Source organism: Mytilus californianus, unplaced genomic scaffold, assembly GCF_021869535.1.
Source record: "Mytilus californianus isolate M0D057914Y unplaced genomic scaffold, xbMytCali1.0.p SCAF_1, whole genome shotgun sequence".
Classification (NCBI taxonomy): Eukaryota; Metazoa; Mollusca; class Bivalvia; order Mytilida; family Mytilidae; genus Mytilus; species Mytilus californianus.
The window spans coordinates 105,079,364-105,107,283 of record NW_026262581.1 but is presented as its reverse complement, the minus strand read 5'-3'; the positions used below and the strand labels follow the sequence as shown (position 1 = coordinate 105,107,283).

The 27,920-nt window shown below is 31.5% G+C and overlaps 1 protein-coding gene across 1 annotated transcript; it reads right to left on the bottom strand.

Annotated features, from left to right (window-relative positions):
• Positions 1-189: 189 nt before the first annotated feature.
• LOC127728832 (ras-related protein Rap-1b) lies at positions 190-27,580 on the bottom strand. The gene is made up of 8 exons (XM_052236434.1): positions 27,432-27,580; positions 19,832-19,901; positions 14,004-14,072; positions 13,553-13,609; positions 12,121-12,261; positions 10,565-10,708; positions 5,193-5,290; positions 190-2,938 (listed from the first exon to the last, which is right to left on the bottom strand). Exons 2-7 carry the CDS (start codon positions 19,886-19,888, stop codon positions 5,195-5,197), a joined length of 564 nt encoding a protein of 187 aa, XP_052092394.1. The 5' UTR covers positions 19,889-19,901; positions 27,432-27,580; the 3' UTR covers positions 190-2,938; positions 5,193-5,194.
• Positions 27,581-27,920: the final 340 nt, after the last annotated feature.

Below are 27,920 nucleotides of genomic sequence, written 5' to 3'. Positions count from 1 at the left end.
AAATTTGAAAAGATTTTGTCAAAGTGTTTTCCAGTTATTGAACGGACTCTGTTTGGCAGCCACCAACCCAGATGCCAGCCCGCCGTACATCACCAAATTAATAAACTTCTGAAATATGGTTAACAAATGTAGCCCCAACTCTAAAATACACCATTAAAATATCAATAATCTTGTTAAATTAATACAGTGTCTTTTCAAATTTTTATTGAGATGAAGGTATGTATTATATTCATGCAAGTACATCTAAAATATGACAAAACTTTGTGTGCATTGCATTTATTCACACGTAATTAGGAAAAACCTAGCATCAATGACATAAATACTAACAGAAAACAAATTTGAGTATTTAATCAACTTCAATTTTTTCTACATAAAGCAAACAAGCAAAGGATTGTCTGCTAAATAACATAAAATTAACATATGGCCCCAGATATGCAATCAAAATTACCAAAATAATAATTCACCACTTAAATATTTTTAAAGGTTTCTAAAACAAAAAGACATATTAAATGTAGACTTTGAATTGGTAAATTTTTATAGATAAAATACATGATTTATCTGTTGAAAATTTTATCACACAGTATTTTTAAATATTTTTACCAAGCAAGATCTGAACAGTTGTGAGATGGTATATAGGATTTGTTGTGTATGAATTTGAAACAATTAAATGTCTATTTTCTAACCTCCATCTGTTCATTTGCATGAATAAAATAATGTTAAAACATGGACAAGTATTCCAATTAAATAGTTAATATTATTTATCTTCAATCTTTAAATAAAGAATGCACATTGAAAGACAAACTAAGTTCAGTAAAAGGCCTTCTCCTATTGTGTATCACAGTACAGTAATGAATTGAAACAACATCATTTATTAACTGGCCATAAGTACCTTGCTTTTTATGAAATATGAACCATCTCTATCTAATTTTAGGTCAAATAGTCCACAACATAAACTTATAATAATGAGATATATCATTGTACATTCAATGTAATAAGCTGTATTAACCATATTAGTTCACTTCTGTCCACATTTATAACTGACATCATATGTATGTTCACATATGTAATTAAGATGTTACAAAGTAATATGGGTAATGACAGTGAATGTATATGTGTGTATTGCCTTTTGTAATTATTTAATTAATTTGTCATTTGAAAGACATGAAATACATAAAAAGGCATAATGTTACTTCAAGATTTATAAAAAGAAATATGCAGAGAAATATGTAAATGAAAAAGATACATTTAATCATTTGTGTATTATTATAATATGTATATGGCCAATTAATTTTAACTAACAATAGAAACTAAGGGGAGATAACATCAGTACTACAAAACTATTTTATTCCCAAACTCAGTATCACAATACTACAAAATGTATATAAAATACAAGCCATTCCCAGTATAAATAAGCCACATTCCAATTTATACAATCATTGATTATAATTATATGATAAATCGTGAAAATCTGTGAAGCATAAGTTACTCTCAGTTTTTCAGACATTGAAGCACATTTAGAAATTGCACTAATATATTTCAAAAAGATTAATTGTTAAAAAGAAATTAATGAAATGTATTTGAACTGAGGATAACATTTGTGCAAGTATTCATAAATGTAATTCATAAATGTAATTTGACAAACAATGTCAAACATACTATTTGGCTGTGCTTTTACTTATAAAACATACAAACATAAATTGAAACAACAAATAATGAAAGCAAACTTTATAATGACTGTTGTAAATTTATTGCAGATAAGTATAAACCCATAAATGTTCCTACATAAAATAAGATCTCAACTAAGCGTAATGCCACACAAAGTCATCAAGTTTTATGCTTGTTTAAGAGGTGACAAACGATGTTCAAAAAATGACTCCTTGAAAATGAAAATAAAAGGCCCTAGAAACAGTAATTGAGAAGAGGATAAATGTATTAAAGCTATATATAACCACATTAAGCAAAAAAAAAAAAGAAATTTCCTTTTGATTTTGTAAGGAATTTATTTTTTTTCATTCATGCAAGATTTTAAGATGCATAAGCAGAATTATGATTTAAAATTTCTGTAGGTTTTGACAAATCAATAAAATAAAAAAAGCTCTATATGCTTTTTCATGCATATTTCATTCACATTTCATATAAATTTAATGCTTTTTCTTAATAAAATAAAATTTAATAATAAAACAAATTGAAGTATGCCATAGGCAATATCTACAAGCTTAAATGCATTTAACTTAACATGCACTAAAAAAAAAAATAAGACACTTTCACAGAAAATTTGATTATTTCATTTAAACTTGTTAATCTTCTCAACAGAACAATTTCAACAAAATTTATCCAACTTCTCTACAAAACTGTCTCAATTCAAATTCACAATGTCTGATTTTAAAGTCTCCTCACCTGGTGAGCATTATTTGAAAGCAATCAATTTTATTCTAGGAAGAATAAAATTGTTAACTGAATTTGATCTCAAGAAGCACTAGCTTATGTCTCGTATAAACAAACAAGATTAAATGCACCATCGTTATATTAAGCATGTACCTATTCCTATAAACAGGACATCTACCCTTTATAATACTGTACACTAACTTGGCATCCTTTGTCAGTTAACATGAATATAAACAATGAATTATTTTATAAAATTAGCTAGCAAAAAATGATGTACATTTGAATATAATTGGCCTAATGAAGATGCAAATTATAGTTAATAGTTTTCACCAATGCAGCTGTCTGAATTTTTTTTCACTAATAGTTTTATCAGATCTTCACACGAAAATTTTAAAATAGAAAACCAAGTATTTTAAAATTACATATATAGATAAAAAAAAAAATTAAACCAGCAAGACACATTTTCTTTAATCTTCTGGACTAGTTCTGGCTATCCATTAACTATTCTTTTTCTATTTCTGTCCTTTAATGTTTAACATATAAAGTGGTAAACCTGAAAAGATATAGTTAATGACAATATTAGGTATAGTTGAAAAGTTCAGGAATATCAAACTATCGACCTTTCTGACAAAAACCAGACTATTTCAATGGTTTAGAATGACTGTTAATGGAAATAATTAAAAGAGGGATCTAACTAGTTTAATATTTAATTGTGTGAGACTTCCAAGGATGATGTGCCTCTCTAATTCTCAAAATGATTTTTTGTTTTGTTCAATCATTAATGTAAGTGATATAGTGAAATACTATTTTGCTTTCAGCAGCCAATTTAGTTCAATTTTGTCAAAATAAGATAAATAACATTGCTGATGAATTATTCACTTGCAAGTGAATAATTCCACCCCCTTTGAATCTGTATTCATGTGACCTTAAATTTTAACCCTTAGCTGGAGATGGTTTACGCATGTATTCAGCTATTAAAAGGAAAAAAATGTCAACATTGAAAGTGATACAAGAATGAATCATCTGGTTGACTGATTAGATCCACACAAAAAATCATTCTAACACAGGTAAAAACAATGATTAACATACTTTTTAACCTACAATATGAAATCAAACAGACCTAGAACAATCCAATTGCACGTGGTTGCTATCAGTTTATGATTATATTTATGTTTATACTGGGTTATATGACTGTCAGCAGTCTTCGGAGGTCATCTCGATGGTTGATTAGATGACGTCTAGACAAAAATAGACACGAAATGTTGATACATATTATCGAGTCCATGCATTGTTAATTGTTTATTTTAGACTTTTTGTAATTTTTATATTCGTTTAAGTATATTATAAATCAAATATGAGAATTTGAGTCAAATCAATGAAAATGAATTTGACCGCTAATATAATGCCCCTTTAACTCAACAGAAGTTACCCTTATGCTAAACAGTGTCAGACCAAACAATAATAATCACATTATATACCAGCTGATGAAATTAAAGAGAAATCTACTAAAAAAATTTGTAAAGGTTCCGCGGAACCCAGTGTCTCGCCTACTTTTGCTGTTAGTCTCAGGCTCAACAAAAATGGGGAAATAATAATCAAAAATTTTCCTCTAGATACTATCTTTTGATTGTAAGAAGCTTCTGTTCAAGTTTGGTACGAATCCAGGATGGTTTATGAATCAAATAAATGTTTTAAAAATTTTAACTGCAGACTATAGTCTGTTTGACTTCTATAAATCTTCAGAAAATAATTCTTAAAAATTCATTTTTGCAAATTAAACATTTTTTTCTGGATGTTTGTTAATGTATGATATATTCAAACTCTGACTATGAATATCATAATTTTGGGCCAATAATCAAAAAAGTTACCCATTAGGTCTATATGTTACTTCTATTTTTGTTTATATAAAATACTTGATGGAGTAAGTATGAATAGTGTAACAGCCTTCCATTCAAAACAAAAACATTATACATGTGTTAATATTTCTGTTTTTATTTTGTATTTTGTCTGCAGCTGTATATATGGGGGATAAGAAACAGAAATATTTGCCAGTTATGCCCTACAATGTATGGAGAACAAGAAGCTACATGTGTTGTTGTGCTGAGCACTCAGCCACTTCTAATTCAAATAATTTACAAAACAGGAAGAAGTTGTTTAACAGATCTGAAAAGCGCTCACAAGTTACAACTCATACCTGTCAAACTGCAAACCAGATATGAAAATCATTTTGTTCAGTAGTATTGGAGAAATGTGTGGCGGAAATAATTAGTTCATTCAACATATTGAAAACTTCAAAGTATCAGCAAACAGTAAGTTGGTATTTGACAGATCCAAAAAGTGCTCACATGACTGTTACAACTCATCATTAACAAGCTGATGACCAAATATGAAGTATTTCTATTCAGTAGTTCCGGAGAAACGTGTGACAAAAATATTTGTTGGATGAAGGAACTAACAGACAAGGTGAGAGCCCTCAGTAGAAGTGGGAGTATAATTACTAAGATTGGAAATTTAGTCATTAGCATGTCAATTTATGATATCTCCAGGGGAATGAAATGTAATGATGCTGATGCAAATGCATACTATAAGTCACAGACTAATATAAATTTAAAAGGAAATGGACCATGAGTTGAAAAGTTAAAAAAAATACAAGGAAATGAGTTATACTACATAAGCTGCATACCAAATATCTTTAACTTATGATAATGAGTTTCTGTATAATTGACATAACTAGAAACTCTGATTCCAGAAATACACCATCTATGTTGACCAGTAAAGACAAATACTCTTGATGTTATTTAACCTACCATTATAATAAAGTACATTTAGATTTGCTTCCTGATTTTCCACCTGGTCTTTTTTCTGGATTCTTTCTGTTGATTTGTCTCACAAGGTTGCAAAATATCTATTAAGGAAAAGAAAAAAAAAACTTTATCTTGAAATCAATTCTTTTTCAATTATAATGTTTTGTTAATCAGTTGTTCATCCTATATTCAAACTGTTTTCGATGAAAACCATGAATGTTAAAACAGAATGGCTTTAACTAGAGATCTTAACCTTACATAATGTCAAGTCCAATTAAGAATGTATTATTTTTTTGTGTTGAATATTGTTTTAACAAGCATTCTGTGAGTATTGCATGACAATACATAGTCCCCTACGGTTACAAATTCATTGTAATGGAATGAAATTCTAACTTGATCTATAACTTGTCATGGTGTAAACTACATAAAATATCGAGTCAAAATCTTCAAGCACGACGAAAAAAACTGTTGAAAACTGATTATTTAAGGGAATTTTCTATGTCCAGAGACCATAACTCTGCACAAAATTATCAGACTGGAACAAAATTCCAACTTGATCTGTAACTTGTCATGATAAAACTATATACTAATTATCAAATCAATATCTTCAAGAATGACAAACAAACCTACCACTAAATTCTTCAAATTTAACAAAGAAAAGGAAAAAAATCCAAAATGTCATTTTGTCTTTTAAAAAATGATGTAATTTCCCTTTGAATAGAAATCTACTAATTAATAAGTATTTCATCAAAAATTTAATTCTAGGGAAAGGGCTTTAACTGAAATTAAAGAACCTTAGTGAGCGCGCTCACATACCCCACATTGTCATTGGAGAAATAAAATAAGTGTAAGAAAAAAAAATTGTATAAGAAAAAAAAAATGAATCATAATTTCCTGTCAATATGCAAATCTACATAGTATGTCCTTATTATCTACAAAGTTTCATGAAATTCTGTTGTGTGGTTTCAGAGGAGTTGTGATGACAAACTGTTGCAAAAGTACATTGAAGCAAATAAGTTCAAAGGGGCGCAACACTAATAGTAAATAAAATGCTCCGCAGGGCGCAGCTTGATACGACCGCAGAGGTCAAACCCTGAACAGTTGGGGCAAGTATGGACACAACATTCAAGCTTGATACAGCTTTGCATTTGGATTGTGATTAAATATTTGACACAGCATAGGTTTCTGACACAGAATGAATGTGGTCTAAGAACTTAAAAATTTTAAATTGGACATTCACCTATTATGGTCCAATATCCAAAATCTAAATACATGGTTAGATTCAGCATATCAAAGAACCCCAAGAATTCAATTTTTGATGAAATCAAACAAAGTTTAATTTTGGACCCTTTTGACCTCAATGTGGACAAAGTTGATAACGGGGCCCAAAAATCAAAAATCTAAATACATGGTAAGATTCAGCATATCAAAGAACCCCATATATTCAATTTTTGTTGATATCAAACAAAGTTTAATTTTGGACCCCGATTTGGACCAACTTGAAAACTGGGCCCATAATCAAAAATCTAAATACATGTTTAGATTCAGCATATCAAAGAGCCCTAAGAATTCAATTTTTGTTAAAATCAAACTAAGTTTAATTTTGGACCCTTTGGACCTTAATGTAGACCAATTTGAAAACGGAACCAAAAATTAAGAATCTAAATACACGGTTGATTCGGCATATCAAAGAACCCCAATAATTCAATTTTTGATGAAATCAAACAAAGTTTAATTTTGGACCCTTTGGACCTCAATGTTGACCAATTTAAAAACGGGGCCCAAAATCCAATAAAATGCTTCGCTGGGGCGCAGCTTGATACGACCGCAGAGGTCGAACCCTGAACAGTTGGGGCAAGTATGGACACAAAATTCAAGCTTGATACAGCTATGACTTTGGATTGTCATTAAATATTTGACACAGCATAGGTTTCTGACACAGGATGAATGTGGTGTAAGAACTGGAAAAAATTTAATTTACCTATTATGGTGGAATATCCATAAACTAAATTGTTTGTTAATTTCAATATATCAAAGAATATGTAGAATTCAATGTTTGATGTAATGTAATAAAGTTGAAATTTGGACCGTTTTTGTTCAATGTGGACCAATTTGGTAACATGTATAAATAATCAAAAATCTAAATACATGGGAGCCCATTTAAATACATCATAAAGGTATTAAAATAGAAAGTGACATCATAGTCATGGCTAAAAATAAACAAAAATCCTTAATCAGCAACATTTAAAGTACTATCTAAAAATAAAATTCCTTTGTAACCATAAAAGCCCATTTAAATACATCATAACAGATATTAAAATAGAAAATGACATCATAGTCATGGCTAAACATAGCAAAAACCTTAATCAGCATCATTTAACAGTAATATCTAAAAATAAAAATTTCTTTGCAACCATAAAAGTAAAATAGAAAATGACATCATAATCATAGCTAAAAATAAACAAAAATTTTTTTTATTGGCAAATTTTAAATGGAGTTTATTATACTAAAACAATAAATTTGCAACCATAAACATGATAAAACCCCATTTAAACACATCATAAAAGTATTAAATAATTCAACTACATCATAAGGCTATAAAAATAGAAAATGACTTCATAGTCAAGGCTAAAGGTAAACAAAAAACCTTCATCAGCAAAATTTTATATTGGCAAATTTCCAATGAAGTTTATTACACTAAAATTGTTGGCAAATTTCCAATGCATTTATTAACAATAAAGTTATTGGCAAATTTCCAATTTACATAATTTAAAAGCAGTGTAGATGAGATATTTAAATGAGTTTGAATTACCAACCTTACACTGCTTTTAAATAATGTTCTTTACTCAATTATTTGTCTATTAAAATGGAAACCCTTGTTTTTTAACCTTTTTTCCCCTTATTCCTTAAACATTAGAGCCATAACCCCCCCCCCCCCCCAAAAGCCAATTATTACTTTCCAATGTAACTTAAATTTCCAATATACATAATTTTAAATTTCAATTCCTCATGATATATAACCGTATCATTATTATTTTCTTTCATATATAAATCTGAAACAACCATCTTTAAATGGAAAATTTTAAAGAAAAAAAAAGGAAAAAATAAAATCCTACCTCCCACACATTTTTTCAACCCCCTTTTGATTCATCATCCCCCACCTCAATCACAACCTTCAATTTGTGGTATGGTACATTGCAATACAATTTCACAGAGATCCATACACTTGAACACAAGTTTTTGTTGCAAACTAAAAAAATCCTTATTTTTGACCAATATTTGGCCCCTTATTCATAAATGTTTGAGCAATTAACCCCAAAACTCAATTCCTACTTTCTCTTCGTGATAAAAAATAACTAACTTAAAATGTAAATTTTAAACAAAAAAAAAAGGAAAAAAAAAATTACCCCTTTTTTGACCCCCGCCCCCCTTATGATTCATCACCCCACCCCCCTTTCCCCCCAAACCAAGCTCAATAACAGCCTTGCCTTTGTGGTATGGTACCTTGTAATACAATTTTAGAGAGATCCATACACTTGAACACAAGTTATTGTCTAGAAACTAAAAAATGCTTATTTTAAACCCCTTTTTAGGCCCCTTATTACTAAACGTTTTGGGCAATTACCACAACACTCAATTCCAGCTTTCCCTTTGTGAAATGGAACCTTGTAGTAAAATTTCAGAAAGATCCATACACTTACACACAAGTTATTGTCATGAAACTAGAAAAATGCTTGTTTTTTGCCCCCTTTTGGCCCCTTATTCCTAAAATTTTGAGGCAATTAACCCCAAAATCAATCCCAGCATTGACCCTTTGTGATATGGAATCTTGTGGTACAATGTCAAAGAGATCCATATGCTAACACACAAGTTATGTCTGGAAGTTACAAAAATGCTTATTTTCGGCCCCTTTTTGGCCCCTAATTCCTTAACTGTTGGTATCATAACCCCCAAAATCAATCCCCACCTTCCTATTGTGGTATTGAACCTTGTGGTAAAATTTCATAGAGATCCATTCACTTAAACTAAAGTTAGAGTGCGAAAACCAATGTGTCTTCAGACGACGCCGGACGACACCAGATGACGACGCCGCCAACGTCATACCAATATACGACCACAAAAATTTTTTTGCGGTCGTATAAAAAATGAATCATAATTTCTGTCGATATGCACAACTACATAGTATGTCCTTATTATCTACAAAGGTTGCATGAAATTCTGTTGTGTGGTTTCAGAGGAGTTGCGATGACAAACTGTTGCAGTAGTACATTAAAGCAAATAAGTTCAAAGGGGCGTAACTCCTGGAAAAAAAATTGAATCTTAATTTCCTGTCGATATGCACATCTACGTAGTATGTCCTTATTATCTGAAAAGGTTTCATGAAATTCTGTTGTGTGGTTTGAGAGGAGTTGGGATGACAAAAGGTTGCAGTAGTATATTGGGCAAATAAGTTCAAAGGGGCGTAACTCCTGGGAAAAAAAATGAATCGTAATTTCCTGTCGATATGCACATCTACGTAGTATGTCCTTATTATCTGAAAAGGTTTCATGAAATTCTGTTGTGTGGTTTGAGAGGAGTTGCGATGACAAGAAATAGGACTGACGGACTGACAGACGGACGGGTCAAAAACATTATACCCTCCGCAACTCGTTGCGTGGGGTATAAAAAGAGAAAAGCTAAAATCGTGAAAATTGAACTTGACCTGTAACTTGTCATGATAAATCAATCAACCAAATATCAAATCAATATCTTCAAGCTCGAAGAAAAAAAGTCTTGAAAACTGATTTGCCGGACTGACAGCTGGACAGACAGACGGAGTGCAAACCTAAAGTCCCCTTAGACTTCGTCGGTAGGGGACTATTAAATATCATCTATATCAGAAATCTTCTTACTAAATTAGTACTGAAACTGTTTACAAAGAGTTTTTGTTCTTGAATGCAACAGAATATGTCAAAACACTTGTGGGATACCAATAGCGGACATACTATTAAACAAACATTGAACTTTATAATCAACCAATTAAATAAAGGATATAGTCAAGTTACAAATTTAAACAATTTTTAAAGTATTTAAACTGTACCCTAGGAAAATGATGACAGTGTATTCTTTTATCTTGTTTATCAAAATGCCATAGACATTCCTATCCCACACAATAATTAATCGATAGCAAGTTTCTTTATGTCCAGTGGCAAATTTTACATGTATGTTCAGGACCACTCATACAATGAAGCACAACCACCAAATAACAGCTGATCAAAAGATCACCTTTTTTTGTAACATAAGGAGACATGTATCCATCATATAAATTGGTGCCTAGTATGTTTAGATTGAACAGTCTTAATGCATTTTATTTACCAAGCTAATCATATACTTACTTCATTAACATTTATTTTTGCTTTTGCTGATGTTTCTAAAAATTCACAATTGTTAAAATGTCTAGCCAAATTCATTCCTTGTTCTTTGCTGACTATCCTTTCATCTTCTAAGTCACATTTGTTTCCTACTAGAATCATTGGTACCTGCAGATAATTGTTTAAAAACTTCACAATTATGATAAAAAAAAAATAGAACACAAAATTAAACCAAACTTAAAAGATATTCAAACATAATTATGAACATGTTTCAATGATGGTTGAACAAAACCATGAAATGAATCAATATGATAATTGGATAATATAAGCTGTCTACAAATAATGTCAGAATTTAAAATGGGAGTTTCAATTAATGAGTCATAAATCACATCATATTTTTTCCCACAATGATAAAAAAATTGGTTCATAAGCTTAAATTTACTGTATTTAATTGTTAAATGTACATGTAGTTTGTAGCGGTCAAATAATTACAGAAATGAGTTTATTTTTTTCTTCAAATTTCTGAATTTTTTTAAATAAAATATATATTTAAGTATCATCCACTTAACATAACTTGGCATACATAAATGAACCTCATAAAATTAAATGTATAACTAAATATATTTCAACTAGATATCATTGAGATGGGAGCCATCTCTGTGGGTCCCGCTGTGAATAATGTGTGGTAAAAAATGTGTATCTTTACCATAGGACATGGGGTTACTGAAACCAAAGTTTTTTATCTTGACCTTTGACCTAGGAAGTTGTACATACATTATGACACACCCTCTAGTGGTGGTTAATATACATGTCAAGTATAAACTTTGAAATCATAACGGTTCTCAAGATATAGAGCGGACACAATCTTTACCATAGGACATGGGGTTGTCAACTGAAACCAAAGTTTTTGACCTTGACCTTTGACCTAGGAAGTTGTACATACATTATGACACACCCTCTGGTGTTGGTGAATATACATGTCAAGTATAAACTTTGAAATCATAACGGTTCTCAAGATATAGAGCGGAATCTTTACCATAGGACATGGGGTTGTCAACTGAAACCAAAGTTTTTGACCTTGACCTTTGACCTAGAAAGTTGTACAAACATTAAGGCATACCCTCTGGTGTTGGTTAATATACTTGTCAAGTATAAACTTTGTAATCATAACGGTTCTCTAGATATAGAGCGGACACAATTTGTTACGGACGGACAGACAGATCACTATAGGGCAACACGCCATTCGGCGAGGCCCTAATTAATTTTTATATTGTATTGTGTAATTTTCAAAGTAAAATCCAATTTTGTATACATAATAAAATATAGTCCACAGATAGGGACTACTTCAATATGTATATCTGGTATGACTTAAAATTCTACTTCTAATCATATAAGTTTGTTATACGAAGAAGTTTAATAAGGTTAGTTATGCTTGTTAAACCATGTTTATCTAAAAATGCTATTTCTCCCACCTTTCATTATCAAATGAAGAAGATGTTTTCCATAATGGTTTAGTGTTGAAATTGTTATTTGTTTTATATCAATATCACTACTTAAACCTTAAAACCCTATATACATACATCGTCTGTGTCTTTAACTCTAAGAATCTGTTCCCTTAAATCTTGAAGATCATTGAATGTTGACTGTGCTGTTATAGAGTATACTAATAAAAAGCCTTGTCCATTTTTCATATATAGATCTCTCATTGCTGTGAATTGTTCCTATAAAAATGAAAATAATGTGAATTTTCAATCATTTTACCAAATCATGTACAGTATTCTAAACAAAATCTGCAAATCAATGTCCCAACTCTTATTTATTGGTTGCTCATATCTCGAAATGTTTTTATTTAACTCAATAACAATTTTATAGACTTGCAAATACTTGGACCTTGATTCATTGTGTTTAAATCTGTCTGTTGTTGAAGATTCATGTCGCCCTTTTAGACTTTTTGGTTTTTTATTTGTTGGTGACCATATCTCCTTTTATTCATTTCTGTTAAAGAAATGTTTAATGCAAATTTATTATTTGGATTTCAAGTAATCTGATTGGTTGGTTTGAAGTTTTAGCGCTAAGTAGTGAGTTTCTTTGTTTGAGTTAGAAGGACTAATGGATTCGAAATGGACAGATGTTTATGTCCAGTAGCCATTGAAGTTACTGAGAATTTATATTGAACAGTCAGAATTGTATTGAAATGACAGACTTGACATTTTGACAATTTGTAAGCTGATATATAGATATCACTGTGTGATATACCAGTATGTACATTTGAAATGGTTTGTGCCACAGCAGTAACTACCTTGCTCCACAAGTTGGGTGATTTACGTTACTGATAAATAAATATCCTGAACCCTAGCAAAGCGACTTGAGTTTTATTTGAAGCACAAAAGTCAGCTATTACAGTACTAACATAAAATGTACATCTGAAATGTTTTGCCTTCTGGCTCTGCAACATTTAATTATTTGAACTGGCATATAAGCCAAAGCAAAATAATGCTTGTTTGGTACTCTTACATTCACATATGAACATTTTTAATTTCAACCTATTGTGTAGATTTTCTATAACTGCTGTGGAAGAGACTTTTAACCTAAAAAATTCAAACCGACAGCATAAGCTAGAAAAGGCAGAGAACATATGCAATTTTCAATGTTGCTGTCAGAAAAGTAATACCATACTATGATCTTTTTTACAGATGAAATAAAATTAAATATTAGTTGAGTATCAATCCTGGTCTGAATAATTGTTTATTTTAAAAGTTGGCATTTCTTTTAGTTAGCTGTCTTACTCATCACTCGGGTTTGCATTCAGTTTTTCTGATTTACCAAGATAGATCATTCACTTTTAGAGTATAAACATTTATATTGTTTTAGGTGAATACATGTACATTAGAAACTTTTTTTATTTTAAACTTTCAGTTAGTATTCAATCTTCTGTAAGCAATTACACAAACAACAAACGAACACACAGGAAACATGTTATACATTTGTAAGTTACTTATTATGTATACTTACTGTTCCGGCTGTGTCTAAAATTTCTAACATACATTGTTGGCCATCCACTTCTACTTGCTATAAAATAAATATTATTGACAATTTCATAAAGCACAACAATATTCATCCATCAAGTAACTTAGTATTGAAAATCTGGTTTTAAAGGAGTAGGCCCAGTAAGACACCTTTTCAGCCCCAAAATATAGCATTTTTACAAATTTGCTAAAAATGTAAACTTTTAGCTATTTATTGGAAAGTTGAATACTTTTGTTACATAAATATGGGCTGTTTTTGACAATAAAATGGACATGCATCAGGTACCAGCATTATAAATTCATGCAAAATCACTGAAATCTTCACAATTTTAGCATTTGTGACAGATTATTTTGGGAATGATGTCAGATGTAAGAAAATAAGGTTATCACTTATTGTGAATATACATGTTTTACTATGAAAAAGAAGCAACACATACCTTCCTGTAACTGTCTTCTATTGTGGGGTCATATTTCTCTACGAAAATATTCTGTACAAACTGTACTGTCTGTAAAATAGAAATGTTTTTGAAGAATGAATAACAATACTACACACTGTCATACAAACATTGAACAAACTTACCATGCTTACAACATAAAACTAGAGGCTCTAAAGAGCCTGTGTCGCTCACCTTGGTCTATGTGAATATTAAACAAAGGATGCAGATGGATTCATGACAAAATTGTGTTTTGGTGATGGTGATGTGTTTGTACATCTTAATTTACTGAACATTTTTCCTGCTTACAATTATCTCTATCTATAATTAACTTGGCCCAGTAGTTTCAGAGGAGAAGATTTTTGTAAAAGATTACTAAGATTTACGAAAAAATGGTTAAAAATTGACTATAAAGGGCAATAACTCCTAAAGGGGTCAACTGACCATTTCGGTTATATTGACTTATTTGTAAATCTTACTTTGCTGAACATTATTGCTGTTTACAGTTTATCTCTATCTATAATAATATTCAAGATAATAACCAAAAACAGCAAAATTACCTTAAAATTACCAATTCAGGGGCAGCAACCCAACAACGGGTTGTCCGATTCATCTGAAAATTTCAGGGCAGATAGATCTTGACCTGATAAACAATTTTACTTCATGTCAGATTTGCTTTAAATGCTTTGGTTTTTGAATTAAAAGCCAAAAACTGAATTTTACCCCTATGTTCTATTTTTAGCCGTGGCGGCCATCTTGGTTGGTTGACCAGGTCACGCCACACATTTTTAAAACTATATAACCAAATGATGATTGTGGCCAAGTTTGGTTTAATTTGGCCCAGTTGTTTCAGAGGAGAAGATTTTTGTAAAAGATGACTAAGATTTACGAAAAATGGTTAAAAATTGACTATAAAGGGCAATTACTCCTAAAGGGGTCAACTGACCATTTCAGTCATGTTGACTTATTTGTTAATCTTACTTTGCTGAACATTATTGCTGTTTACAGTTTATCTCTATCTATAATAATATTCAAGATAATAACCAAAAACTGCAAAATTTCCTTAAAATTACCAATTCAGGGGCAGCAACCCAACAACAGGTTGTTCGATTCATCTGAAAATTTCAGGGCAGATAGATCTTGACCTGATAAACAATTTTACTTCATGTCAGATTTGCTCTAAATGCTTTGGTTTTTGAGTTACAAGCCAAAAACTGCATTTTACCCCTATGTTTTATTTTTAGCTGTGGCGGCCATCTTGGTTGGTTGGCCGGGTCACGCCACACATTTTTTAAACTATATACCCCAATGATGATTGTGGCCAAGTTTGGTTTAATTTGGCCCAGTTGTTTCAGAGGAGAAGATTTTTGTAAAAGATGACTAAGATTTAAGAAAAATGGTTAAAAATTGACTATAAAGGGCAATTACTCCTAAAGGGGTCAACTGACCATTTCGGTTATATTGACTTATTTGTAAATCTTACTTTGCTGAACATTATTGCTGTTTACAGTTTATCTCTATCTATAATAATATTCAAGATAATAACCAAAAACAGCAAAATTTCCTTAAAATTACCAATTCAGGGGCAGCAACCCAATAACAGGTTGTCCGATTCATCTGAAAATTTCAGGGCAGATAGATCTTGACCTGAAGAACAATTTTACCCCATGTCAGATTTGCTCTTAATGCTTTGGTTTTTGAGTTATAAGCTAAAAACTGCATTTTACCCCTATGTTCTATTTTTAGCCGTGGCGGCCATCTTGGTTGGTTGACCGGGTCACGCCACACATTTTTAAAACTAGATACCCCAATAATGATTGTGGCCAAGTTTGGTTAAATTTGGCCCAGTAGTTTCAGAGGAGAAGATTTTTGTAAAAGTTTACGGACGACGGACGACGGACGCAAAGTGATGAGAAAAGCTCACTTGACCTTTCAGGTCAGGTGAGCTAAAAATATCATCATATAAATATATTAGAAAAATTATATTTTTAATATTTAGAATTAATAGCTTGCTTATTATTAATTTAAGTAAAAAATAACCTATTACAACATTGCTATTAAGATAGAAAGTGATAATTTGTGATCTATTAGTAGTGATTAGTAAACCTAATTGTAGCTGAATTGATGACAGCATGATATACCATAATGATGAAGGCTGTTCACGAGACAGATGTATTTGACAATCAGTTTTGTTCTGACAAAAGACCAAACCATTGGCAAGTGGAAATATGGAAAATATGGACCTTGTCTAACAAAATAATCATTACCCAGTCAATACTGTACAATTACCATTCACACATATGATGATGGGAGTTTTTAACGACCTTGACTGGCTATACAGCCCTCAAAACATATGTAACATGTATATACTATTATATATTGTACTTTTAAAAATCATTACAAAGAAAATATTATTAATCCTTATTTATGATCTTAAAATAAACAATATATATTTACAAATTTATTTATTAATGACAAATACCAATGGTCCCTCATTTTTTAACAATCATGTTTATTAATGCACACAACAATTTCTGAGTTTACAGTACTTCATTGTAGATTGTGACAGTTACTTATACTTCAGCATTATTTTGTATTAATTTATATCCTTGGTGAGCTAGCTCAAATATCCCACAAAGTCAAACCCCCATTGATAAAAAGATTGGTAATCCTCTCTAAATATGGTCTATAGTTTGCTGGAATATTCAAGATATATCATATGCATTCAAATTTTATGAAAGTGTGCATTTATCATTGTTTTTTAACAACAGTGTATAGGTATAATGTAGTTGATAATGTGATACCTTGTACATGTTTATCTACTATATGTACAAGTGTACCTACAATTTGAGTTTTAAACTTAATTATTGTTTGATGCCAAACTTATACAGATTATCATCATTAGTATGTTATATAATTCACCTAATAAAACACTGTATTCATTTATTTATTTACTGTACTCTTATTTTGTGAAGGTCACAATTTTTTTTCAAAGATTACAAAATATAATAAGAAACATTCATTGAACCAGTTCATCCCATACTTTTTGAACAGCATCTTGACGATGACTCTCTGAGCATAATAGAAGCAAAACTGACTATTTGAATTACTGTACATATACAATGGACTCATCAGAAATATCCTATTATATGTGTATAATAAACACTGTAGTTATCATAAATTTTTCATATTTTTTTTTTTACCATAATCAATCTTTTTAAGAGAAGCAATGAATATATATGTATAAACATAATTGTTTTTAATAGATTTTAATTGATATATAGTTATATCTTTTCTATTTTTTATTTATTCTTTAAATCTGCAACAGTAGTAGATACATGTACATCTATTTACATGTAGATGATCATGATAATAGTACAGTTGATTGACCAGTGGAAATTAACTATAATTAAGTGTAACTAAAAAATGCTTAAAAGACACAAAATTAAACATTGGATTTCTTCTACACACATTAAAGAACAGTGTCCCAATATCCCTGGCTGATGCACATATGTAACCTCTTCAAGGGCAATAACTTAAAAAATAAATGGGGAATGTGTCCATGGGACAGAGAGGCTACCCAAATTTGTACTTGATCTGAGTTTTGTGGTAATAAGTATTGTGTATAAGTTTAATAAAATTTGGTTGAGGCAAACTTAAGTTAGTTCAACTTACATGTAGAGAACGGAAACGAAAAATTCAGCAATTTTTCCATTTGTAAAAGAGGCATAACTCTAAAACTGTTTAAGTGACGCCACCAAAATTCAAACTTGATCTGTGGTTTTTGGTAATAAGCATTTTGTATAAGTTTCATAACATTTGGTTGAGGCAAACTAAAGTTAGAGAACAGAAACCAACTTTGGGACATACATACGTACAGATGGACAAGGGTAAAACATAATGCCCCCTCCGCCACAGCGGGGGCATAAAAATGTTGGTTCTTTTTCACATTTTTCATAAATCATTTTGTAAATATCCTCATGAAATTTAGGCATGTGATCCCTTACAATGTTATCCATATAATTTCTATTCCCAAGGAGCAGATCTAGACCTCCTGTAAACATAGTTGATTGCCACTGGTTATCAAAATCTTCCAAGACCTTGCTTATATATATACATGATATATATAAACCATATAAAATTCATAAACAAATCTGAAATGAAGACTGAGAGTGCTGACAATGCAATGATCAAATGACTGATTAGTGCTGATTTTCCAACTCATCCTACCTACACATATAGCTCATATAAACCTTTGACATATAAATTTCATATAAATCCTAAATAAAGAGCTGTGCTATGAGCCTGATGCCCTTTTAGCTTGTCTTTATGCTTTAAATGAATTTATATGATTAACTAGAAATACTAAGAGAACGGCTCAAAAAAGACAAAATTCTATAACTGTCCGAAGTCTGAAAATTGGACAGATTTTACTTTTTATTCAACAAATAAAGTTCCATAACTCCACAATGTCATATCAGAAATTTGTAAAAAAAAAACAAAAGGGAGGTTATTTCAATAGCTATAAACAAGTCACCAAAGTTTCATGAAAACTGCTCAAAGCATTTTTTGATTATAGTTAGAAAACTTGAAAACCCCCGATTTTTTTAATAAAATCCAATAACTCGAAAACGTAATATCTGGAATTTATAAAAATCAAAAGGGAGCCTACGTTAGTAGATATAATCGATTCACCAAAGTTTCATGAAAATTGGTGAAAGTGGCTGAGTTACTGTCCGAAGTGTTGACGACGGCGGAAGGACAACAGTATACCATAATATGTCCTGTAAACGGGCATATAAAAATATGTTGGCTTCGAGAGCCCTTACAAAGCAAATTTTCCATACACATGTAATTTATATTTCCCAGGGGCATAACTCCTTTTACAATTTTTGATCCCCACTGATTTTTTTATCTTGCCCAACTCTCCAACATTGTAGACGAGAATAGAATTCATGACAAAATCTCTGTTTTGTTGATCTTGTAATGCTGATCTTTTAGTCTGTTTAGTTTCTCTCTATCTCCTTTAGTTTTTGCTCAAAACACAAAAGAGGGTAAAAAAAAAATCACCATTTAAGGGCTATCACTCCTAAAAAGAGTAACAGTTAAACTAACTGTATTGTCAAAATTTGACTTGTTAGTAGGTCTTGCTTTGCTGAAGTGTCTATTTATCTATTATAATTTATATCATATATGGCAAAACGCAAAAAAAATGGGGGGGAAAAAAAATCGTCATTAAAGGGCAATAACTCCAATAAGGAGTCATCAGACGATTTCCTACATATGGTCTTAATAGTATATATATACGTAGATCTTGTCTTGCTGATCATTTTTGCTTATTTAAGTTTGTATCTATCTATTACAATTTTTTAGATATAAGGCAAAAATGGTAAAAATCCACCTTTGGGCCAGTTGAGCCAAAAAAAAAGGTAGTTTAAGCCCTGTGTTTCTAGCATGAGTGTTCTTTAAAGATAATGAAATGTTTGAGTCCTCCAAGAAATATGTGTCACCTGCCACCTCTAAATAATATAGACCGAAAATACAATCAGTGTTTTGGTAAGAGGTGTTCCATGCCAAAACTTCCAGTTGTAATTAAATCTTTATCACTTAAGCTTTAGTTCAAAATAAAAGTTATCCCTTCATGACTTTTTTTTTTATTTCTGATACCAAATAGATTTTTCCTTGAATATCTTAAAGGATTACTGTTTCAAGCCTTGAAAAGGTTTGGATGCAATCTAGGGGAAATTTAATTGTTTGTTGAATACTTGTACTTTCAGTCATCTTTTCCCCAAAAACATAAAACATAATATCTGAATATTTGGCATATTTACCAGGGCACTTTTACCAACACCACCACTACCAAGCACAACCAGTTTATATTCTCTCATTTTCTGTTGCTATCTGAAATAAGGGAGAAAAAAAACATCATAGTCTGATGTACATGATGATAGTCTAATGTACATGATCATAGTCTAGTGTACATGTACTTGTTAACAAATCTCAATCTGATGCCAAAGTGTAAAAAATAAACATTTAGGTCTTTTCTAGAATTTTAATACATAAACATGATAAATAAAATGCTTCGCTGGGGCGCAGCTTGATACGACCGCAGAGGTCGAACCCTGAACAGTTGGGGCAAGTATGGACACAACATTCAAGCTTGATACAGCTCTGAATTTGGATTGTTATTAAATATTTGACACAGCATAGGTTTCTGACACAGAAAGAATGTGGTCTAAGAACTTGAATTTTTTTAATTTACCTATTATGGTCCAATGTCCAAAATCAAAATACATGGTTAGATTCAGCATATCAAAGAACCCCATATATTCAATTTTTGTTAAAATCAAACAAAGTTTAATTTTGGACCCCAACTTGGACAAACTTGAAAACTGGGCCCATAATCAAATATCTAAACAGATGTTTAGATTCAGCATATCAAAGAACCCCAAGAATTCAATTTTTGCTAAAATCAAACTAAGTTTAATTTTGGACCCTTTGGACCTTAATGTAGACCAATTTAAAAAAAGGGACTTAAAATTAGAAATCTAAATACACGGTTAGATTTGGAATATCAAAGAACCCCAATAATTCAATTTTTGATGAAATCAAACAAAGTTTAATTTTGGACCCTTTTGACCTCAATATGAACCAATTTGATAGTGGGGCCCACTAATAAAAAATCTAAATACATGGTTAGATTCAGCATATCAAAGAACCCCATATATTCAATTTTTGTTGAAATCAAACAAAGTTTAATTTTGGACCCCAATTTGGACCAACTTGAAAACTGGGCCAAAAATCAAAAATCTAAATACATGTTTAGATTCAGAGTATCAAAGAACCTCATATTTTCAATTTTTGCTAAAATCAAACTAAGTTTAATTTTGGACCCTTTGGACCTTAATGTAGACCAATTTAAAAAACGGGACTTAAAATTAAAAATCTAAATACACGGTTAGATTTGGCATATCAAAGAACCCCAATAATTCAATTTTTGATGAAATCAAACAAATTTTAATTTTGGACCCTTTTGACCTCAATATGAACCAATTTGATAGCGGGGCCCACAAATAATAAATCTAAATACATGGTTAGATTCAGCATATCAAAGAACCTCATATATTCAATTTTTGTTGAAATCAAACAAAGTTTAATTTTGGACCCCAATTTGGACCAACTTGAAAACTGGGCCCATAATCAAAAATCTAAATACATGTTTAGATTCAGCATATCAAAGAACCCCATATATTCAATTTTTGTTGAAATCAAACAAAGTTTTAATACTGGACCCTATCTTGGACCAACTTGAAAACTGGGCCAAAAATCAAAAATCTAAATACATTTTTAGAATCAGCATATCAAAGAACCTCAAGAATTCAAATTTGTTAAAATCAAACTAAGTTTAATTTTGGACCCTTTGGACCTTAATGTAGACCAATTTAAAAAACAGGACCCAAAATTAAAAATCTAAATACACGGTTAGATTTGGAATATCAAAGAACCCCAATAATTCAATTTTAGATGAAATCAAACAAAGTTTAATTTTGGACCCTTTTGACCTCAATATGAACCAATTTGATAGTGGGGTCCACAAATAAAAAATCTAAATACATGGTTAGATTCAGCATATCAAAGAACCCCATATATTCAATTTTTGTTGAAATCAAACAAAGTTTAATTTTGGACCCCAATTTGGACCAACTTGAAAACTGGGCCCATAATCAAAAATCTAAATACATGTTTAGATTCAGCATATCAAAGAACCCCATATATTCAATTTTTGTTGAAATCAAACAAAGTTTAAATACTGGACCCTATCTTGGACCAACTTGAAAACTGGGCCCATAATCAAAAATCTAAACACGTTTAGAATCAGCATATCAAAGAACCCCAAGAATTCAATTTTTGTTAAAATCAAACTAAGTTTAATTTTGGACCCTTTGGACCTTAATGTAGACCAATTTAAAAAACAGGACCCAAAATTAAAAATCTAAATACACGGTTAGATTTGGAATATTAAAGAACCCCAATAATTCAATTTTAGATGAAATCAAACAAAGTTTAATTTTGGACCCTTTTGACCTCAATATGAACCAATTTGATAGTGGGGTCCACAAATAAAAAATCTAAATACATGGTTAGATTCAGCATATCAAAGAACCCCATATATTCGATTTTTGTTGAAATCAAACAAAGTTTAATTTTGGACCCCAATTTGGACCAACTTGAAAACTGGGCCAAAAATCAAAAATCTAAATACATGTTTAGATTCAGTGTATCAAAGAACCTCATATATTCAATTTTTGCTAAAATCAAACAAAGTTTAATTTTGGACCCTTTGGACCTTAATGTAGACCAATTTGAAAACTGGACCCAAAATTAAAAATCTAAATACACTGTTAGATTCGGCTTAACAAATAAATAAATGTGATCAAAGATTTTACAAATCTAATGACCCATACTGTGCAATTAAAGATTACTTCTTGAAATTTTTCAATATTTGAAATTTGAAAAAAAAATAATATTTGAAGAATAATTCTTTTTAATTTCTGAAATCTGAAATGAGAAAAAATTGACCCCCCACAATTTCTTTTTATCCCCCCCCCTTTTTTTCCCCAAAAAAATTCTTTCCCTCAAGATATGGTCATAATTTCAATTCAAATTTCCAATGGAGTTGGCAACCATAATTACCCATTTAAATTTACCATAGTGCTAACTTAATCTATTTTATAATAGAATTAAAAATATAGTGTCAAATCTTTCATATGGATTTTCTTGTAAAAAAAAAGATGCAACATTTGCAGATATTTTTACTGGTCTACCTTTATAAATATGCATTTCTTTAAACATAATTTAAAAGCAGTGTAAGGGAAGTAACCAAAACGTTGTATTTGGATTACCTCCCTTACACTGTTTTAAATTATCTTTATTGTTCATTAACCATTACTTTATACATAATTTAAAAGCAGTGTAAGGGAGATAATTTCAATGATGTATTTGATTTATCTCCCTTACACTGCTTTAAATTGTTTTGTACTAAAGTATTTGTCCATTAACCAGGACAACCTTGTTTTTCGCCCTTTTTTGCCCCTAATTCCTAAACGGTTTGAGCCATAACCCCCCAAAGCAAATCCTAACCATCCCTTTGTGGTATGGAAACTTGTAGTATAATTTCAGAGAGATCCATACACCATTCCACAGTTATTGTCTGGAAACTAGAAAATGCTTATTTTTGGCCCCTTTTCTGCCCCTAATTCCTTAACTGTTGGTACCATAACCCCCAAAATCAATCCCAACCTTCCTTTTGTGGTATTTAACCTTATGGTAAAATTTTAAAAAGATCCATTCACTTAAACTAAAGTTAGAGTGCGAAAACCAATGTGTATTCGGACGATGACGACGACGACAACGTCATACCAATATACGACCACAAAATTTTTTTGCGGTCGTATAAAAATAACATATTCATATTTGTCTGGACTAAGCCCTGAATAAATTGTCTAGCAATTCTATAACCATGCACAATAAATCCAAGTCTTAGGACAGGTGTGTAACATTAGTCGACAACACTGTAATCTACAATGTACTGTAGATATGTTCACAGTAACCAGGTGTCTGCTACTCTCCCAAAAACTTAGGGTTATGGTTCCAGTGAGTCCCTGTGTTCTCCCCAGACATGCCATTGCCTTACAGTACAATGATGCTATCTGAATATACTTTCAATAGTACATACATGTAGATATAAGAAGATGTATGTTTGATAAGTGCCTTTTCAAATACCATGGGATGCTATTTGAATATAATTGTGAGGTTAACACTGCATTGCATTACTCCCAACACTTTATTTATTCATTAGTTAAGGAATTAATACATACACAATCACTTGTCACAATGTATATGTCTTGAATAACTAATTTGATAATATAAATGTTTTACTGCTGGACAATTATTTATGTAAAAAATTCAACCTATATACAAATTTAAAATGAAAATGATATGGCACCATGGGCCAGAATTGTTTGACCACACACAGAAATGAAAGAACTGCAGTCTGTTGTATTCTAAGGGCATGTATGTATATACATGTATACTGGTAGATACATGTACCTCCATTATTTGGAGCTCCCCTCAATAGCTGTGAGGGTACCATTGGTATTCATGTTCACTCCCTATCAGGATTAATGACGATGTGTCACTAACTTATGTAAAATCCACTGTCAAGAAATATAAGTTCCAAATTGAATAAATATTCAGGAATATTATTCCCACTGGGACAACTATTACAGTATTTGTTCCTTACAGAATAAATGGTATGTAATATTTGTTCCAAAAGGATCATTTATTAAGGCATTATTTATAGAAAAGTTTCCAGTGGAACTTCTGTTAGGTGGAACAAGGGATTGTTAGGACACTGTGAAGTCTGTTATGATGGTGGAGGAAGCCGTGTTTGCTTAAATTCTTTACAATTGATTTGATGGGTAGTCGCATGACCAGTCGTCGTAGTAGACATCAGGAAACTCTGGAATTAGTGTTTCCTGTAGGATGTTTTGGCATGGTATGGCACCCTGCCGTGTTTTCTTGACGCCCTGCCCATTTTAGGAAAAAAATTTGGCGCCATGCCCTTTTTCCGTCGTATTTTAGTACGCACTGCCGTAATTCAATATCGGTTCAGCAATTCATCTTTTAGCAACACCATTTCGAGTTATTTCCCTTGGAATGAAATAAAAATTTTAATGGCCGACATTTTATTGAATTTCGTAATGTTTGAACAGTTTTGAAGCGACAGACATGACAGAGTACAAATACGATTAATGATTGAATCTAGTAGGGACAACATCGATGTGTACCTGTACGAATTTAAAATGTAGACAATTTCTATTTACATTTACTAAAGTTATTGTCCAGAAACCAAATGTCTTCGGACAACGACGTGATACCAATATACGACCGCAAAATTTTTTTGCGGTCATGGGTCGTATAATGCATATGCTCTTGGTCATGCAAAGTCCACTTTCACAACACATCCTTAGACAATCAGTCTCAGTGATCCAATTTTAAAGTTTATAACTGGAGTTATTGATTGAAATGAAGCAGTTGCATAATGAACATGATCAAGATTCTATTAGCTGAGTCTAAAAGTGACAATTTTATTACAAAAAGGAATTAAGTTAACAACTTATATACATATCTTTATTTCTTACCAATAAATATAAAACAATTGGTATATTCCATTAAATCCCTATCTATTACAGTGCCTTTATATCTATGAAGAGTGCCCTAAAAGTGTAGTCCTCTGCGCAAAGGGTGCCCTTAAAGTGTTGACAATCTCGCTAAGAGTGCCCTTTGAGAAAAAAATTACCCTGTCCTTTTCAAAAACTGCATGAAACACAGGGAATATATTAACAAACATAATTAGTAAACGGTAGGAGTCCTTGTTTTTTTTAGGGTGACCTCTTCCATAAGAAAACCTGATGAAACAGGTAATACAGCAGGGGTGACTGATGAAACGCAGCCCAAAAGACAGGATCTGATTAAAGACCAAAAATATGACAGAGAAAAGCAGAACGCAGTGTTCTCCTTTTTTCACTAAGGTAAGGTGGATGTTTTGAAAAAACCACTTGCAACCAAGTGTTTTTTTACTGTGGGTGGGGGTCACAAAATGAAGGATTAGTATCGTATTCACATTTAATGGAATTGAACGAAAAGTAAATAGATGTAGTCACAAAAACTGTCAAATATTCGTCTTTGATTTGATTTCTTTCAATAATTATTTCCTTTTTTCTCTTCTTTCATTCACTTTTTTATGCAATCGATCCAAATTTCTGTCCTGTTCCTCGCTTTAGGACTGTACTTTTAGCACACAGAACAGTAATTTCCTTCCTCTATCTGTGAAGCTTAGCCATTTTAAGTCCTGTTCATATTTATCTTCGCTTGTGTGCTTTTCCATTGTTTTAGTGCTTTTTTTTCAATTTCAACAATCTCAATACAACTATCCGTTTTAGTTGACTTATTTAGCCTAGAATTTTCCTTATCACCATCATCATCTGCCGTACTCTTCCCCCGATTAATAAAAGAAAACATTAAAATTTGACGATCAGCCATTTTTGTCAATGAAAACAAATCAGCGAGGCGCGATTAGTATTTCATTTATTACGGTGCGGAACCGAAAAAAATCCGGAATTTGAAAAAAAAAGCCGACCACCTCCTAAATAGAAAGGTGGTCGGCTTTCATAAAAAGGAGGTATGCACACCCGGCTTAATTGCCGAATGGAAAACACTGAGAACGTAAATTTTTTACCCAAAAGAAGGTTAATAGCCCTTGGCTAGATTTTGATGAGGCAACTGGTTTAATGTTGTTCAAGTATTGTGTCAAATATCCCACACACAGTTAAAAGGGAAAGTGCCCTGGGTTTGTGGGACAACAACATAAAACTTGACCCCATAAAAAAGTTAAGAAACTACCTCTCAGCATTTTTATCTTGCCAAAATTAGTGGTTAAAAGAAACTGGCCCCAAGCTAAGTTTGAAAACAAAGGTAAGCTGTTATCTGACACAAAGTTAGGCCAATGTATTCTTAAGCAGCAATTGAAACCTGAACAATTTAAACACATTTAATTAAACAAAGAACAGAACTAGCTGACTTGTACCTAATTTGGCAAAACATTGCATGCATGGTTCCTTTTTGGCTTTAAGATGCTAGTATAAACACTAAGACATGATGAGTGCTTTGAAAGGGTAAGTGTTTTCTGTATTAATGAATTGAATTTTGTACGATTTGTTGGACATTCTTAGAATAACGGAGGACCTTTTGAAATTGTCAAAGGGCCTAGACATTCTATTGCTCAAAGTAAATTTGAACCCCTGTGAGACCTTCAGCACTGTATCTGTCGGTTTTTAACCACTAGGCCACAAACCCACATCATGCACATGTGGAGAACACTATTATTTTATCATATCTACACTGTAACCCTTCTTCCACTTCGTTGGTTGGTTTCGGAATAGGCACAAAGAAAATTTTTAGCTTTTCATCTGATATTATTTACAATTTAAAAAATACACCTTCCTTAATAACAGTATTCTATATTCCATACCTCAAACAGGTTACACTGACCTATTTGAAGGATTGTACCCAGCCTGCAATCTGGGATGGGGCTGAGTCATCAACCTGATATTTACCGAAATGCCTACATTTTAAATTCTTCACTGATAAACTAAACATATTTTAGAAAAGTATTAACATATTTCATCGTAAGAAGATTGATGGTTGATGAAAGGATGTTGTTATCGTCACATTTTGGCATTTCCTGCTGTCCAGAAGCTGAACCATATTCAAAGGGGAATCCATAGCCAAAAGTTAAAAGTTAGGACAAATTTAGTGAACGTTCGATCAGAAGCATGTGGACGATGATTTAAAATTCTGTCTTCTTACCAAAAAGTTATTTCCCTCAAAGATATAACCGTGAACAACAGTTTGTTATGACGTTTGGCCCCTTTATATCGATAATGGCGGATTTACTTCTAAATTTGGAATGGAGTTAATGCGCATGACAAAGAGTAGTCAACTCCCATTCCGATAACCTGAATAATCCAGTCGTTATATTCCGCTCACTCCGATTACTACAGTAGAGGACACCGACCGTAAGAGGGCGCTATATTATTCGCGTTAAAATTCCGAAGCATTGAAACTGGGACTATTATAACTACATTTTTATCCTTAATTTTTGTGACTTCTTGGATCTCTTAGACTTATGCCGGACAAAAAAAATATAGTTGTGACATTTATATATATTTTTTATTTGAATGCTTTATATTTTATGTTATACCAGAGACATATAATATCTCTGGTTTATATACTAAGAGTACTTGACAGTTATGTATACATATATCAAGGATTTGTATATATATATAGTAAGAAATC

Bases quoted from the DNA above. Each gene is read 5' to 3' on its own strand.
- LOC127728832 (XM_052236434.1), bottom strand. From the start codon at position 19,888: ATGAGAGAATATAAACTGGTTGTGCTTGGTAGTGGTGGTGTTGGTAAA. The intron at 14,073-19,831 runs GTAAATATGCCA...TCTATTTTACAG, and splicing joins GTGTTGGTAAAAGTGCCCTG to ACAGTACAGTTTGTACAGAA. The intron at 5,291-10,564 runs GTAAGTATATGA...TTTCCTTAATAG, and splicing joins CAAAAATAAATGTTAATGAA to ATATTTTGCAACCTTGTGAG.